Source organism: Pseudozyma hubeiensis (assembly GCF_000403515.1).
Source record: "Pseudozyma hubeiensis SY62 DNA, scaffold: PHS19, whole genome shotgun sequence".
NCBI classification, from domain to species: Eukaryota; Fungi; Basidiomycota; class Ustilaginomycetes; order Ustilaginales; family Ustilaginaceae; genus Pseudozyma; species Pseudozyma hubeiensis.
Window position 1 is genome coordinate 102003 of NW_012133801.1, and position 16676 is coordinate 118678.

The following is a 16676-nucleotide window of genomic DNA, read 5'->3' on the forward strand; positions in this document are numbered from 1 at the left end:
TTTTCTCGACCAGCCGATCAAACTGATCACTTTTAGTCAGACTTCCAAGGCACTGGCCCAACGACAAGTGTATCTTTGTGCCTTTCAGCATCTCTCGACTGACAACACCAGAACTGCAGCTATCATAACGATGACGCTCTTTCCACTTGCCCTTTGCTTACTCTTGTTTGCTCTGTCGGCTTTCGGAATTCCCAGTACTCCAATGCCAAAGGTTGTCGCCGAAAGCGGCGAAGTCGCTCGATTCCTTTGGAGTCAAATTCAAGACGGCGGGCTTCACAGAGAGCTCCCATTAATGTATGCAGACAATCAGCATGCGTGGAATTCCGTACTGTCAACAGAAGGTTTCGATTTGGTCTACAGCTACTACGGTTCTCGGCGAAAATATCGTCGGAAGGATTCTGCGACTCAAGCCGCTTTACAGGCTCGAAACCATTTCATCAACTTCGTTGAAGGAAGGACATCGAATCCAATGCCTCTTGAGGGCGATTCAGATCCACACAAGTGGATAAGCGAGCAGATTGTGGAGAGGTTTGCCAGAAAACAGAAGGAACAGCAGAATTACATTGCTCTTGTCTCTGGCGCAAGACGTCGCATTTGGGGAAAGGAGCTGGGTTTGGGAGGATCCAGTGGCAAGCGTCGGCCAGGCCATGGCTGACTTTGACGGATACGCCTGCTGGTACGTGCTCCGTGGTGGGACTTACTGGAGAAGATGCTCGGTGCTTCTTTATCTGTGCCGAGGTGGGCCTGGTGCCGCGCTTCATTCCCCGTTGAGAAATGAAGAATAAAATGTTGACCCGTTGAAGGTCGTCATGGCCGCCGAGTCGACGTTTCGGCTGCATGGTGGAGACTACGTTGCCGCGGAAACATGCAGATGAATGCTGAGGTTCCGTGCAACAGCGCAACCTCAGCGCTGCTACGTTTTTCACACAGGACTGATACCAGTGTGAATGCTAAAGAGCGTTCAGAGCTTACCTCTACTTCACGACAGCTGCTCATCAAGAGCTAACAGTTCTGGACATGACTGTAATGCTGCTGGTTCTTATCTGGTCCCTGGCCTTCGCATGGCTCAACCCGGCTCGAGCAGTCAGCCCTCCGATCGCGCCATATCCCGAGCTCATTCAGGAGGGCGGTCCCCATGTCCGATTTCTTTGGCAAGAGGCGCAGAGAGGGTTGCTCCACCGTGCATTGCCCCCGCACCTACAACAGTATCAGCCTCTTTGGTCGAGGTACCTAAGCAACGATGCTGTCTACTTGACCGAGGCCTTCTTCTCGTAAGCCTTGAACTACCCTTAAAGGCACCATATGCCAGCAAGATTGCGGGCATGCTTTTGCAATCTCACTGAAGCTGCAGGTTTTCTTTTCGATTTGCAGCCATGAACATCAACGCGATCTGTAGGCACAATCCAAGATAGAAACTTCGGCTATTCTTCGACCTGATCTGATCGTTCCATTTCCTACGTTCCCTGCGATGTCATGTGTACCAGATTGAAGGCTTCACAAAACGGGATGTGGCGGTAGGTGTCTTTGTCCGAGACTAAACATCTGCTGATCTTGCTGACCCCTAGCTTCGGCCTCGCTACGAAGAATCCTTGCTTTTTTGGAAAAGTGGACTGCGAACTCACTGCCAATGCGTTCGTCGCAGCATAAAGCCTTGGCATCGTATCTGATTCACCACTACGCTAGCGTTGCAAAGAACGGCATTCGGTTTGAAACGGAGCACGTGGTACCGCGCCAGAGTCTCTTTGATAACCCATCCAATCGGATTTCGGACCACATCCCGATAGGGAATAGCGCTCCGATCGGCGGGCCGGATCGAGAACTCGGAATGGCAGAAAGTCAGACTCCGAGCTCGACAGTCGATGTCCGTGATCGGGAAAGAGAGTGGCAAGAATGGGGGCAATCGCTTACCCTCGGACTGGACTCAGGCACAAATGGTGCCCACGACTCAAAGGCGGCTTCGAATAGCCGAGCGCTCTCTTGAAAGGGCCCGTGTGACTCTTTCCTCAGACCGCATTCTGCAGCCGAGACTGCTCTCCTCTTGCGCGTGGTTTCGTACAAATCCAAAGCTCTAAATCGCAACTTTGTCTTGATATGCTGCTTTCAATAAGACCTTGAATGCCATTACAATCATCGACTTCATAGCTGAGATGAGGTTTGAGGCAGGCAGAACAGTGGCGATCGACTGGTATCGCCAGGAAACGCTATCCCTTCAACACGACAACAATTATAGACCTCTGTCGTCGACGCGTCCAAGAGGTTGACAACTCTGCCGCGAACGAGGTTGGCATCTCACAACGTGCCGGCCATGGAAGGACTATGCGACAACCCGTGCCGACTCGCAAGCCTTGGCGACAATCCGAGGTCCGCTTTGCCGGAAGCGTGGCTACTTTTGCAAATCTTGAGACAGCAGACGGCGTTCTTGTCATTGTCTGTCTCGCTACGCGTATCGATCTGACCCGAAAGGCCTTCCCATCACGATCGCTGTCCAAAGCAGACCAGCTGCTCCTAGGAGCGATTGCACGGTGTGAACACAACGTGCGCATCGCGTTTAGTATGACTGGTCAACAGCACTTGTTGATTTGGCAACACTCTCGTATCGTGGACAGAGGGTGATATCTTTCATTTGTTCTCCTCTGCGTGTGAAAAGAAGTCTTTCACTCAGCAACGTCCTTCCCGCGTCTGTATGTTGATGTGAGTGAGTTACCTGTCGCGACCCAACGCAGCGGTAAGGCTGACGGCAAGAATACCTTGCTTGGCGTTCTCTCTCGGCCAGATCATCTTGATGGCTCCGCCCTCAAAACACAGTTATGACGCTCTGGTGAACGGCAATCCGGCTGTCCTTCAGCACTGTCACTTACAGTTTTCCAACTTGTCTCGCATATAAAGGAGTGGACGTCTGGATGTGGTCGTCTCTATCTTTTCCATCGACTTCCAGTCAAAGCCATACAGCTCACAACTCTTATCACAACCGCTCAGACTGCAAAAAACAGTTTCTCGAACAAAATGGTCTTCTTTCATCCTGCCATCCTCCTTACCATCGTGACCTCTTTCGTCGGTCTTATCGTGGCTCCAATTTCCGTTCCCGTGATCATCCTGAACAGCGATCACGGCATCAAGTACCTTTGGAACGAAGCCGTCGAAGGCCGATTCCGATATGACTTGAGCCGTGACTATCCGCCTCTACACACGCCTTGGCAGGAATTCCTGAGTCGTCGTGGCGGCGGAATTGTCGGCAACCACTACACAAACACGCGAGGAGAAATGGGATGGAACGCTGCTGATAGAGAAGCGTAAGTCCTGGAAGACTGACTTGTACTCCTCATCAACCAAAGCTGACGTTGAGTTTGGTGTCTGTCTGAAACTCTTCTCTTGCATCGTCGCTCTGCAAAGTCTTCTGGCAAGGACATCCCGACAAGATACATCCGATTTTCAGGTTAGACCTGACAGATACATTGCCAAGGAGACAATGCGGACTTTAGTCGAGCAGTTTGCGGTTGAACAGGCCGAAGCTCAGAGGGCTGCTGCTGCTCGTGCTAGAGCTGGAGGCAGCCGGGGCTGATAGGACGCCGACATCCGCGGCAGCCGCCGCGAAGACCACGTCAGAGATGATCGTGGACCAGACGCCACCTTGGTCACCTCTCGAAGTCACAGCTAAGTGACGCTTTCCTTTCATCTTGATCTTCTGTCTGCATCTTGCCGATCTTCATGTCCTGCTCGAACGGGCTTTGCCGAAAGTTTGGCTCTCAAATTCCAGTCTTCCGTTCTTCTTCATATCGGGTGGCCCACAGTACGTCGCGTCGCGGCAGTGCTGGCTTGCGCCACTATACCAGAAAAAGCTCCCAAGCTACACCGAGCTGAATAAATGAGCCGATCATGTTGAAGTGTTAAGCCTTCTTCTCACGCCGCCTCACATCGAAAGACGCCACCATCGATCAAACGATGATGACTTTGAGGCGTCTCATTGACCCTCACGAAGAATAATAGGCCGAATCTTCTTTGTTCATAGTCGGTCTTGCCGCTGAGGCTAGTGACGAGGCCCAGAAGCTTAACCAGACTCTTTGCCTCAGAAAAGGTAGCTGGATTAGCACAACGGCGAGCGACCAAAGGAAGAAAAGTCAGGGAAGGACTGCATGCGGTAAGCAATGACCAGCCCTGCGACGAAGATGAGGTCATTGAAAAGGAAAGAAGCCCGGATTCATCTGGCGGTGGGATAAGAAGGTGAGAGGCGAACGCCGTCTTTTTCGCCATTTCACACAACAGAGATCTTCGTTCAGTGCTTGCATGTTTCAGCCAGGCGAGGGTGGGTGTTATTTGATTCCACCCACTGATATCTGGGATAACCTCCGAGGTCACCCACCTCAAACAGCGGCTGCAGGGCTCGACCATCGGAAAAGTCTCGGAGCAAATCATGCTAGTATATCATTCATAATACGCTTTATAGCTTCAGCCTCTGCAGCGTATCTGTCTCTTCGATCATACTCCAGCACCCTTGTCGCTTCTCCAAGCATCATGGGTACACACCGTTCAGCCAACATGAGGGTAATCTCTGTCCTACTCATCAGCTTCTGCAGCTTTGTGCTCAGGACTGGCAGCGTCGGGATTTCGATGGGCCGAACGGTGAAGAAGTTTCAGGAGAGTATGGACATCTGGAATCGGCTCAACAGCGAATGGGTCCTGCCCGGCTACCACAACTCCTTCACCAATACTCCGCCCACAAATGGCTGGATCAACTTTTTGATGAATCAAGGCGAGAATGCCGTACTCCGATCGTAAGTGAATGCTCCCTCCCCGACTTCGAGAAGGTCCGAGAAGGCAGCTCACAGTTTGCACTACTTTAATGCCTCTTCTCAGATATACACGCATTGGTCTGGGGTAAGCGTTGCCGAAAGCTTTTTTCACCGTCCTCTGTATGTTGGATAGCTTACCTGCCTGTTCACCATCTGTTGTGGACTCTCGAACCCAGTGAGAAAACCTTCTCGAGCGCTCAAGATATTCGAAGGTAAGCTGTCTCGCCTCCTTCACACCTCTTACAGCTCTCGTCACTTACACAACAATTTACTCACCCGATGCCAGACTGATCCGATTCACCAAAGATCCATTGGAGGAAAAATCATTCAAAGTCGTGCATCCTGTAGCGAGGAAAGTAGCGGCATTTTTGGTCGAGGACTACGCCAGGTATCTCGAAACCGATCCTCATAACGTATTGGTCTATGAGGCGTTGAAACGGATTCATCTGGAGAGAATAGCTGCAGCCGACGAAGCTGCTAAGGTGGGCGAAAGTGGAGGAGCACAGGCGTTGGAAGGCGGCGATAGTGAAACTAGCGAGGAGGAAAGTGATCCGGCGAGCCTGTATTCTCCCGACTCTTTGTCGCCAAGCAGCTCGTCGAAGTGATGCGTTGCGCTAGGCTTGTCCATGGTCCGTCTTGGCGTAGCATGATCGTCGAATAGGTAGTGAAGTGTACGCCCATAGCAAGCCCACCAACTGAAAATGACAAACGTCTGTGGGCTCGAAATTTCACGGGCATTGCTCGGCTGGACGTGTGGAGACGACGCACCCCAATGCTGTTGAATGTGACATCAGCCCTACCATGTTGGCGACTATTTGCTTTACAACTCCCGCTTTGTCCATGCTTGTCAAGGTTTGATCGGAAAGGCAGTGCGCAAAGCTCCGTTGTGCATAGAGCTCATTCCATTTCACAGCGGCACTTAAAACAGCGCCATCCACGTGAGAAGCTTCCTACACTCAACACATCCAACATCCGCGTTAGTCAACACCATGCGCAACACGTTTCGCAGCATCCTCTTTTTCATGTTTATGGCTGCAAGCCATGCCTCCGCTCAAAACATTCCAGAAGTCGTCGATAAGTTCCAGGACACACGAGCACTCTACTCAAGCGTGCAAAACATGCAGCTTCTTCTTAGCAAGTTCGAACTGAAGGATCTTCGTGGCTTCAGGGTTGACCCTTGGCATTCTTTCCTCAAGACTCGTGGCGAGGATGTCATCAATGAGGAGTGAGTCCCGTCTGAACATGACATCCACACATCCACACAGACGACGGAATGTTTGACTCTTTGTCACCATCTCGCTTTGCCAAATCGTAGATGGCCCAAAATTCGAATTCCGGGAAAAAGTTACGGCAAAGTGCGCATGTAGGTCGCCGTTTTTCGCCCTCGCCATATGAGTCGTGGTGCATTGGACTACTAACGGTGACTGTTATTTTTCATACAGGCTTAAGCAGTTCGTGAGCAACCCAGCATCGCAGGACAACTTCATGACCACCGATCCCGTTACGAAGAGGATTGCCGCCAGACTGGTCGAGGAGTATGCAAAACACCAGAACGCTAACGATCACATTGCGGCTGTCAACGAACACCTGCGGGGACCAGACGATGCCGCTCATCTTCTCATTGACTAGAAGGGTTGAGAAGTGAGCGCGACAATATCTCCTGATCTTCTAGACGGAAAGTCCAGGCGACACCTGTGTTCAGCACACGGGAGAAATCACAGTCTGTTACGTCCAGAATCGCTGCGATTCGCACACACTAAAATAGAAACAAATGGTCTTTCCCATCCAATGAGTGCGGCTATTACCTCGCCATGACCTGGGATGCATGACGACAACCGCACATGTGATACTGTCGAGGCATGTTTGAGGAGAGCAAAGTGGACAATGACGAGTGGTTTTGAAGCTCCTCCTCAGTTGCGTGGTCTCGTGACGGCAAGTGTTCGGTTCATCTCACTGTCGATCAGTGATCTGTCGGGAGACCCGAAGTCGCTGGAGCTGTCGGCACATCGCCAAGAGAATCGACCTCCGCTTCGCCGATCGGACAACCCCGAGCGTGCCAAGAGCAACAACACCGAGGTCAGAAGGTCAAACAGAAGAAAGCCGACAATGCCCGAAGAATGAAGCCGAGCCCGAGGACACCTCTTCGTCAAAGCCTTTGCCTTTCAGCTCAAACTCCGTCCTCATCACCATGGTGCGTTATGCAACGTGCCACCAGAAGATGTTTCCACACTGGCTTCCCTATCTCTGCCTCTTCATGGTCATCAGCTATGTCTTGTCTCAAGATATACCCGAGGTAGTCAGCAAATTTGACGACGCACGTACTCTCTGGAACACGCTACACACAGAGCAACTGCTGCTTGGTAGTCTCGACACGCATGCACTTGCTCGAAATCGCAATGATCCTTGGCAAACGTACCTCCGAACGCACGGTGATGACATCATTGCCACCGAGTAAGCACGTCCATCGTCAGGACCCGAAAGATTGACAAGGTTCTGTTGTCCGCACAAGCTGACGCTGATTCGCTGTTCAAAGATGGCACAACAGACCCAGAGGTGGAGGACCGAAAAGCCAAGGCACGTTTAACAAAATCTCGAGGTGAGTCCATGGCGTGCCAAGGAGAGACAGCAAGGTACCAACGACGCGATGCTGACTTGACCGTGGCACTGTGATCCATCGATAGTATGAAGCGATTTGTCAAGGCACCGGGCGCATTGGGCCCATTTACGACCCACGACCGACTCAGCGAGAGTATCGCTCGTAGACTCATCGAAGAGTACTCTCGACGCAAGGATGCCATCAGTCCTGCTGCTACACATGGTCCACCCTTGATCGACTTTCTCGGCTTGTCCGACCGAGTTAGCCGTTGAAGTATATTCCGCAGAAAGCCTGTTCTGTTGGCCGCAGATCGCAGATCGGGATGAGATGCCAATGCCGAATGCCAAGTGATGTCCTAGAGAAACTTTGAGCTCTGCTCTAGCATGACCGTTTGACCCCGAACTCGCTTGACTGACAAAGGCAGCATCGAAGTCCGACATCCGCTGCATTGCACAAGGGTAGTCTTCCTCTCCATCCGGACGCGGTGACACCCATTCGAATGCAATCTACTGTTCGAGTCTCGGTTCCTAGCGCAATGAAGCTGAACAGCACTTGCACCAATGCGTCCAGCAACGTCAAGTCCAGCCTGTGAATGGTTTCTTGTTGCTGCTTGCCCGTGAGATTTGTCTCTCCCCGATGCCGAGCGGGTAGAGAGCGAAGCGCGGCGTGGACCGAGGTCACTCCGAAACCTGGCCTGTGTCAGCCACAATGATTCAATAGACGATGAGTGGCGTGCGGCAAGGCGATCCCCTTCTTCCGGACTGCGCTAGCACAGGTGATCTCATGTGATTGTCTACGCGGTTAACGAGCGATCGACGTCGTCACAGCCACCTTTCATCGGCAACGGTTCATTGTGGCGGCGTTTGTTTCCCACAAGCAATTATTGGTGCTTTGCGCCACATCCTTGTGCTGGACATCAAGGGATACATTCTTGAGCTGATCAGTCCGGGCGAAGCTGTGTTCGCTCTTCTAGGCAATGGTTGTCATTCGAACGAGACAACATGCGAAAAGTCGGTTCCCGACCGGCCAAGCAGGATGAGAAGAGCGAAAGGGAAGCGCGAGCAAGGGTGGGGTCAATGCGGACTTTGCGCTTGCATATGCAGCTACGCTGCATCGCAGAGATGACGTTCCCAGCGGCGTGGTTGTCGGACAAAGGGCACAAGCTGTATTCCCGAGGAGCAGCCCTCGGAATTGATCAGCATGGGCAGTCGGGTCTCGCTGCATGAGCTTGAAATGTCATTGGGTGGCGTAACTTCGAGCTGCCGTCTATCTCGAAAGGTCATGTATGAATCGGTCGTCATCCGAGCACAGCTTACAGGCGCCAATGCGCATATAAGCTCGAAGAATTGCTTGGGTCTTGTCTCGTTGGCCAGTTTCAGAAGAAGACATCGCTTCTCAGCAAGCAACGACGACGACATCCGAACGCGGCAAGACCTCGTCTCCTTCCTGAAGAATCAGAACCAAAAGTCAGCGAAATGGGAAAGGCCTGGACTGTGATTGCAGCTCTGACTGCGGTCGCATGGCCGATGCGCGGAGTGTCAGGCGCTTTGCCCGTCGTTCCACGGCACGAGATGATGGGATACTATATCGACGCGAGGAACCTGTGGCATACGGTGACCAGCATGAAGATGCTTCCGGGTGTTCCGCACGCGCTCAACGACGACTTGGGCGTGACTGAGCGTTGGAAAGACTTTCTTCGAGATCAGGCAAGAGGGGTTCTGGAGAACATCCTGATGGATCTGCGGGTGCACACGCAGGAACTCCATCGGCCGAACTATTCAGTAGGCAAAAGGTGAGTGTCTGTGCCGAGGTTCCCGTCGTGGAGGAGGCATTGGCAAGAAGACTGACTCGAGTCCGAGCTTGCGCGCTCATCTCGAAATGGCACGACAGATTCCAAAGGTTTATCGCGGCCGGCAACCACATGTTTTCGGTGATGCCTGTGGCTGAACCGGCGGAGCAGTACGTGGCGCGAAGGATAGTCAACGCGTTCACCGAAACGTGGCATCAGCATTACTCGGCGGAGCGGCAGGCTGAGCTGAATGCAGAGTTGGAAGCGCTGGCACGCGAATTGGAAGAGGCAGAAAGCGAGGGAGAGAACGAAAGCGCCACGGGTCCAGGACAGGTGGTGCAAGCCGCAAGATCAACGAGCTTTGGTTCTGATGGCGAGAAGCACGCCGACCAGTCGTAATAGACGGATGACGCAAATGTAGACGATCAATCCGAGAGTGTTCGTACGCAAGTAAAGTCAAAATCAACTTGAGAATGTGTGATGGCATATGAACAACGGCCGGGTATAAAGGAGGATGCGGACGAGCGGCACGAGAATGAAACGCATCACCACTTGCGAGTGACGGTGAGATCGACGAGCAGGTTGATAAGCATGTAGATCATGAAAGCTTGCAGAAGTGCGAGGAAGAAGCGTGGACCTGCTCTTCGGATTGGCGTGGCCTCCATTACTACGGGTGCTGGCAAAAGCGGCTGATGGGGCTGCTGTGGGAACTGGTGCCAATGAGAAGCTGGAACGATGACAATACGCGTTGTTCCATGTGGTGTGTATGGCGAGCAGCCGTAGGATGGTTGAGCCTGAGATCCGCTTGGAACCGAGTGGTGAGATGGGCTCGGCGCTCCGCCTCCGGCGCCTTGGCGAAGCGCGGTTTCGTAGGTCGGAACGGGCTCGTCAGGGAGCACCCGCAATTCATCTTGAGGTGCATACGGCTCTGAGGCGGAGGACGACGATTTCTTACTTGCGGTCATGATTGGACAGATGAGTGGTGAGAGGGCAAGGTGGTGGTTGTATTGTTGGTGGTTATCAACACAGTACCATACTGTCGAAATGCAGGGTTCTTGATGGCCGTGCATGTTCAAGGCTCAGTTTCTCCCAAGGGCACAGCCCCGTGGCGCTTAGACTCTTGAATTTCACTCTAACATTGGAAACCTCAGAGAAAATAGCTTCAAAGTGACCGATCCTTCACACCGTGGCCAAGACTGCACTCGGGTCACGTCGAAGACGGAAGCTGATATTGCGGACAGGCATGCGGTGTGATGCGATACGATGAGACAATGCAGTGCGGAGAAAGCGGCGGAGGATAGAGTTGTGGGTCCGAGGGGATGTATGGGAAAAGCGAAGCTCGGTTGGCCACAGGTGACGACCATCAAGCATTATAATCCCGAGTTGATTCGTCTTGGCACCTCGTCATGGCAGCATGGCCGTCGCCACATCCAGGCACGCAAACGCCCGGATCGACAGGAGCCATGAGCCTTGGTAATAGAGGTGCCCAAAATAAGTTTCTTTAGTAGGTTGAGGAAAAGAAGGAACCCGCTTTGCACGTCCTCGCGTTGCTTTTCTGCTTCCTCGTCGATCTTCTGTTTCCGAGATCCAAAATTTGCGGCTGCCGCCCAAGCACGTGACGCTGCCAGCTCCAAAAGCCAACACCTCCTTGACGCTCGAGCCTCTGGAACCTGCAGAAAGCTGCAGGTCGCCATGTCTTCCTTTTGTTCCCTTTCACATCACATCCTTCATTTGCACATTTGCGTTTCCTGCGACGGCTGCCGGCTCGAACAAGTGAGCATGTTGCCAGTCACGTAGGTGCCTCGGTCGGGTCGTTCCGAACAAAGGAGCCCCCACCCTGCCAGTCATTCAATCGATCAATCGATCGCTTTGCCAACCGCCTGTCCTGGCTTGGTATGGCTACACGCTCTGATCGGAGCATCCGCCCATTCCACCGTGGAATCTCTTTCTGACCATGATACTGGCCGCATCACGCCGCCATCGCCTCCTCGACCCAAGCCTGCCTGCTCGTAACGTCGCCGACAATGCCCACCTACGCCGACCTCTGGAATGAGCAGCAGCGCGCGTCGGGACATTTGGGACCGTCTAACCCTGTTCGTCTCACCATATCCAAAGGCGAGTACGTCCTTGATCCTCAGACTGGTCGTTTCCGCTATGACGAACACTGGGAAGAGGAGCATCTCATGGAAGACGAGGACTTGATCGACGACCATCACTCGAATGCATCTCCGGATTATGGCAGCGCCATCGCTAGTCGCGCTTCGTCGCCTCGTACGATGACGGCTCTCCAGCCGACGCCTCTGCACGGTCACCTGTTGAACTTGCAACATAGCCCTTCGCTGTGGGTGCTCGACACAAACACACTCATGTCGTGCCTCGGGCTGCTCAAGGCGCTTTTTGCTGCGCTCTTGACTCGCAACGTAGCTTTTGCAGCAGCAGCAGAGCAGCAACAGCGTCTCGAATCATCGCATCTTCCGACAACGCCGTCATCCATCAAGCTCGTTTTGCCTCACGTCGTAGTGTCGGAACTCGACAACCTCAAGGTGACGCGCCGTAAGGACGATTCGGGTCGACCCGTCGCAGCACAAGCCCGGGAAGCCAACAATTGGCTATTGGCCGCACTGCAGAAGCAGAAACGCGTACCTATCGGTGACTCAGGTGCTGCTCTCTCGGACGACCTCTGGCCTCTCTTTGTTCAGCCTTCGAGACACTACCATCAGTCCAAACGCAACCACCCTGCCGGCGCAGGTCTGGACTTTCTGGAGCCGGACGACGAAATCATCCGGTACTGCGTCGATCTCAAAGAAGGAACAGGGTCACACGTCCGATTCTGCTCTGACGACACCAACGCACGCACCAAGGCAGAGACCGACGGAATCGATTCGTTGGGCATGCGCGAGCTCGCCAATGCACTCAAAGTCAGCTTCAAGGACGTGCAGAGCGGCGAGCAAAAGTGGATGCTCGTGGCGGAGGCCCTGATCGAACAGTGGGAATACCAGATTGGTCCCACGGGTCCTTCGACAGGTCAAGGTCGTCGTCATGACCACGCGCATCTCGCGCGTTCCGAACAGACAGGGCTGCCGTCGCAGTGGCATGTAGCGACATCGACACCCGGGCAACAGCCAAACCTCAGAGACGATGCACATGCTCGCGGCCCAGATGTGTTCCACCAACAGAACAGCTCGTTCGCCAACAACGAGATCATGGAGGTCGACATGGATTCGGAACCGCGACTTGGACCGAACCCTGATTCGTCTTCCTCTCACTTCGTGACGTCAGGCCACCGCATCTCCCACAATCAACTTTCGCCTACAGCGGCAGGACGTGGCACCAACGACAGCATCCATAGTCCGCATCATGCCCAGCAGACGGTCAGCTCTCGGTCCGATCGTACACGCCAGGTCCCGGTGCTCTCGCATTCGGCTACATTGCCAGCTGCATCGGCCGCGACGAATCAAGCAAGTGAGTCTGAATCGTTGAATCCGCAGATCGACTGGCAAGATCTGGTGCGACACCATCCGGGTACACCGCGACCACTCAGCAAACAAGGCGAACGACGATGGTGATAGTCATGACTCTCGCTACATTTCCCTGCCTTGTATTCCCCTTTCCTCCCTGTCCCTGAGCATGTACCTAGCATCCACATTTGATATTCATAGACAACATATTTCACATTGCATTTGCGTGCCACAGCTTGCAGTGCTCATCGTACGCTGGTGCACAATCGTTGTGTTGGTGTGACTGCTGCTTAACGCTACGAGCTTCATGGCTATGAGCGGTAGCCATGAGCGTTGTGCGAGCATTCAGAATGCCGTTGGTGGAAGACGAACAAATTCGGAAGTCGGAGCAATTCGCCGGCTAAATGCTATGAGTAACACACGGACCTCGGAATCCCAGATTCTGCCCCACATCAACACTCACGCTTTCCCAACTTCTCCGACCTTAGTTCCTTTTCATATCTACTTGCATTCGCCGCTTCGCTGGTACTGCCGCCTGCCAGAGTCTGTCTTCTCATAGACATTAACCCCGCGAACTTCGACCAGCCACACGGCCGGGGCCCTCTCCCTTCAGCGACCTTGACCGGCTAGCTTTTTCCACCCTTCACCAAAAGGTAGCCTCATCATGGCGCGACAGCCGGCCAAGCGTCGAAAAGTAGCGACACAAGAGCTCGACGTTGAAGGCGATGAAGACTGGCAGAGCGACGAGCTCTCCTCCCTTGGTGGCTCGGACGACTCCGAATCTGGATCTGGTTCCGGCTCAGACTCGGACGACGACGAAGATGACGTGATCGACATGCTGAAAGATCCTTCCACTTCGAAAAGCAAAAGCAAAGAGAAGACGATTGCGGCTAGCTCAGGCGTGGAAGTGGTCATCCCGATCACAGGTCCAAGCGGAGAGTCACCGCGCAAACGCGGTCGACCAAAGAAAGAACCCGAACCAACAGTGCCCAAGAAGAGAGGCCGTCCAAGAAAGTATGCGCCAGGAGAGAAACGTCCTCGTCGATCAAGACGCAAGTTCAATGAGGATGGCTCTGCGAAGAAACGCGGTCGACCCAAAAAAGTGGTCGATCCGGATGCTGTCATGATGAAGGTACCAAAGCGAAGAGGTAGACCGCCCAAGCCAGCCGGAGAGGGTGCAGAGGATAACAAGCCTGCCAAGCGCAAGAAGAAGCGAGAGTTCGATCTGCTTGCCGGACTCGATCTGGAATTTGATGATCACGATGGAGCAGGGATCGTTGCTGCAGGCGGAGAAGACGACGACGACGAGTGGCTGGATGAAACCGATTCGCCGAGAAAGCAGGATGACATTCTGGCAAGACTCAGAAGGAGAATCTTGTACCGTCAGCAAGACGCAGAGTTGGCCGACTTTGTCGACAACCTCGGCCCAGACGGAGAGGCGAGACGATCGACTCTCAAAACCGAGGATAACGACGAGGCCGCGGAGGCCATCGATCAAGGCCCTCGCCCCAGTCTCCCGTCGCACAGGCTTCCGCTCGTGTCCGATGTTCCCTCTTCCGAGAAACGCAAAGAGCGCCAGCCATTCGAATCGCACAACAACGATGGAATGTCGGCGTTGGCCGAAGCCGCCGCTTCTGCTGCTGCCGAGACAGAGGAGCAAGCGAAGCAGGCAAAGGGGAAAGGACGACCGGTCGGATCTAAGAATCGCAGGCCTGACTGGGAGAATAACCCTCTTCTGGCCGCGACACGGGCGCATACAACTGCAGGACGATATGGTCTCAACAGCGTCGACCACGGCTCCTCGCTATCGCTCTACGGCGCACCAGCTTCTTCCACCGCCAATGGCAGCTTCGGCGCTCCCAGTGGGTCAAACTTGGTCAAGCCAACATCTTCCGATGCATACTTTCTCTTCAACACCTCGAAACGAGCGCGTGGACTGGCAGGAATGGGCATCGGCACCTCGACCTCGCTCATCTCGTCCAAGCTTCCCGCCTTGGATGCGCGCAACCTGGAACGCGTCGTCGCAGAACACACGCGCAGCGGCGAGTCGATCTCGGATGTCGCGACGTGCATGTATAGACACCTGCTGCCCGTGTACCTGGCGCAACTTCTGGCAGGATACTCGATCATCTTTCACGGCGTGGGAAGCAAGACGGCGTTGCTGGTCGAGCTGGTGGGCAAGCGAATAGAGGCGGAGGGGGATGCGGTGGGCGTGGTGGCTCAAGGCGCGATGAAAGGGTTCAAAGTTGAGGACATGCTCGCGGAGATCGAAAGGGCGGTGGGGCTGGGTTCGTTGACATTGACTGCGAACGCAGCGGGTAGGGCGAGTGAGGAGGATGGCAAGGCGGGGACGACGGTGGTGTCTACGCTTACGGCAGCGAGGGCGGAGAGGATTGTGAGACGCTTTTCCAGGGACGACATTGTGGGACCGACGAAGCTGTTTTTGATTCTGGAGACGGTGGATGCGCCAGGGATGCAGTCTTTGCGCTTCAAGAGCATGCTCGAGACGCTAGCCAAGTCGAGCAATATCCACATCATGGCGACTACGGAACACGTCAACTCTGGATTCATCGCTTCGAGCACAGGGCAGCAGGCATCGACAGCGTCTCGATCTTTGGATGACTCGGCAATGCCAGACGTGCAAGAGGACAGTGATGTCGATGCAGCCGGCAGTTCGAGGAGGAGCGGTCGACTGCGTTGGATCTGGCAGAACATGTCGACGTTCACACCTAGTCTGGACGAGATGCTCATCATGCGGTCGAACCCGGCGTTCGCATCGTGGATGCCCGCTCTGCCGGCGTGTCTGGACCTGATCGGTTCGGCCGCCTCTCTCAATTCTCGTCACACGCAACCTGCTGGCGCCTCTTCCAGCTCTGCACTCAACGGCACCGACGCGCCATCCAACATCGCCTTCTTCAACGGCCTTCAAGTCTCGGACACCTTCCGCACCGTCTCTGAAACTTCGGCGATCTCGATCCTCAAATCCGTCACTACGAAGGCGAGAGCACTGTTCAACCTGTTGGCGAAACAGTCGCTTGCAGCAAGCGGCGAAGCAGCGACGGATGGTGGTGGTGTGGGAGGAGTGGCATATGCGGATCTGTTGAACCGAGCGAAGAGGTCGTTTTTGGTGTCGAACGAGTCGGACTTCAAGTCGCTGCTGATCGAGTTCAAGGATCATCATCTGTGCCATGTTAGCAGGCAGGGGGTGATCTCGATCGGGTTGGCGGATAGGAAGGTGCTGCAGGGGGTGTTGGAGAAGTTGAAGTCGATATGAAGGGGGAGTAGGTGAAATTGCACTACATGGTGTTGCTCGTGTTCATATGTGTGGTGTGCTGCTATTTGATTGCGGTTTGAAGTTGAAGCATACACGAGTCGAGCTGTTTGTAGAGAAGGGTATATTCGTCAATGTTGCGATTGAAAGGCAAAGGCTGTGGGTGGTGCGTTCTTGCTTTTTCTGGAAGGTGAGTTGCTCATCGATCCTTCTTGGCCTCCTTTTCCTGACCACTGCTGCTCGTGCCACCCCGAGTAGGCACAATGTCGGAATCGTCCTCCAGGAAAGCCGCGACCACATACGCAGCCAGCACGAGGTTCACCACCAACGCTGCCAGCCCACCCGCATATGTCGCATTGCCTGTTCCGCCAAAGTCCAGAGATCTGTCAGCTCTTGGCGTCTGTGAAGCTGTAATTAACCTGTTTGTAGACTGACCGGAGAAGTACCTGTCCTTGGCAAAGTAGTAAGCGGAGAGGGGAGCCGCGAACAGAGCGACGCTGAAGAAGGCGAGTTTGTAGTATACGCCCCGGGCTGGATCTCTGCCTCTCGGAGCGACGCGAGATGGTGTCACGTCTAGGCTCGACATGGTGTGATGCGCCATCAAGATGTATAGAGCGTAAGAAGGAAGCAGGACGGTGTTGGTCGTTGGTTGAACCGTGGAAAGGGTGCGAATCACGTTTCGGATTTCGGGACTCGAGTTGGGAAAAAAGTGGAGTCGAAAGCCGAAATCTCTGTTTGCTCAAATACGACATCCTTCCTTCTCTTCATCCTTGCA

The 16676-nt window shown here is 54.0% G+C and overlaps 9 protein-coding genes across 9 annotated transcripts; 7 read left to right on the top strand and 2 right to left on the bottom strand.

Moving 5' to 3' along the window:
• Positions 1-202: 202 nt before the first annotated feature.
• Positions 203-655, top strand: PHSY_001632 (hypothetical protein; the record flags this gene model as incomplete). Its single annotated transcript, XM_012332260.1, has 1 exon — positions 203-655. The coding sequence occupies one exon, from the start codon at positions 203-205 to the stop codon at positions 653-655; it is 453 nt and encodes a 150-aa protein (XP_012187650.1).
• Positions 656-1627: 972 nt separating this feature from the next.
• PHSY_001633 (hypothetical protein) lies at positions 1628-1981 on the top strand (the record flags this gene model as incomplete). Its single annotated transcript, XM_012332261.1, has 1 exon — positions 1628-1981. One exon carries the CDS (start codon positions 1628-1630, stop codon positions 1979-1981), a length of 354 nt encoding a protein of 117 aa, XP_012187651.1.
• Positions 1982-3003: 1022 nt separating this feature from the next.
• Positions 3004-5392, top strand: PHSY_001634 (membrane transporter; the record flags this gene model as incomplete). The annotated part of the gene is made up of 3 exons (XM_012332262.1): positions 3004-3290; positions 4584-4769; positions 5074-5392. 3 exons carry the CDS (start codon positions 3004-3006, stop codon positions 5390-5392), a joined length of 792 nt encoding a protein of 263 aa, XP_012187652.1.
• Positions 5393-5776: 384 nt separating this feature from the next.
• On the top strand, positions 5777-6416 carry PHSY_001635 (hypothetical protein; the record flags this gene model as incomplete). Its single annotated transcript, XM_012332263.1, has 3 exons — positions 5777-6012; positions 6103-6150; positions 6230-6416. 3 exons carry the CDS (start codon positions 5777-5779, stop codon positions 6414-6416), a joined length of 471 nt encoding a protein of 156 aa, XP_012187653.1.
• Positions 6417-6608: 192 nt separating this feature from the next.
• On the top strand, positions 6609-7655 carry PHSY_001636 (alternative sulfate transporter; the record flags this gene model as incomplete). Its single annotated transcript, XM_012332264.1, has 4 exons — positions 6609-6871; positions 6954-7238; positions 7321-7383; positions 7469-7655. 4 exons carry the CDS (start codon positions 6609-6611, stop codon positions 7653-7655), a joined length of 798 nt encoding a protein of 265 aa, XP_012187654.1.
• An 831-nt stretch (positions 7656-8486) lies between these two features.
• On the bottom strand, positions 8487-8801 carry PHSY_001637 (5-oxoprolinase; the record flags this gene model as incomplete). The annotated part of the gene is made up of 1 exon (XM_012332265.1): positions 8487-8801. The coding sequence occupies one exon, from the start codon at positions 8799-8801 to the stop codon at positions 8487-8489; it is 315 nt and encodes a 104-aa protein (XP_012187655.1).
• Positions 8802-8957: 156 nt separating this feature from the next.
• PHSY_001638 (phospholipase) lies at positions 8958-9571 on the top strand (the record flags this gene model as incomplete). The annotated part of the gene is made up of 2 exons (XM_012332266.1): positions 8958-9175; positions 9274-9571. 2 exons carry the CDS (start codon positions 8958-8960, stop codon positions 9569-9571), a joined length of 516 nt encoding a protein of 171 aa, XP_012187656.1.
• A 146-nt stretch (positions 9572-9717) lies between these two features.
• PHSY_001639 (chitin synthase) lies at positions 9718-10137 on the bottom strand (the record flags this gene model as incomplete). Its single annotated transcript, XM_012332267.1, has 1 exon — positions 9718-10137. The coding sequence occupies one exon, from the start codon at positions 10135-10137 to the stop codon at positions 9718-9720; it is 420 nt and encodes a 139-aa protein (XP_012187657.1).
• Positions 10138-11196: 1059 nt separating this feature from the next.
• PHSY_001640 (hypothetical protein) lies at positions 11197-15904 on the top strand (the record flags this gene model as incomplete). The annotated part of the gene is made up of 2 exons (XM_012332268.1): positions 11197-12634; positions 13284-15904. 2 exons carry the CDS (start codon positions 11197-11199, stop codon positions 15902-15904), a joined length of 4059 nt encoding a protein of 1352 aa, XP_012187658.1.
• Positions 15905-16676: the final 772 nt, after the last annotated feature.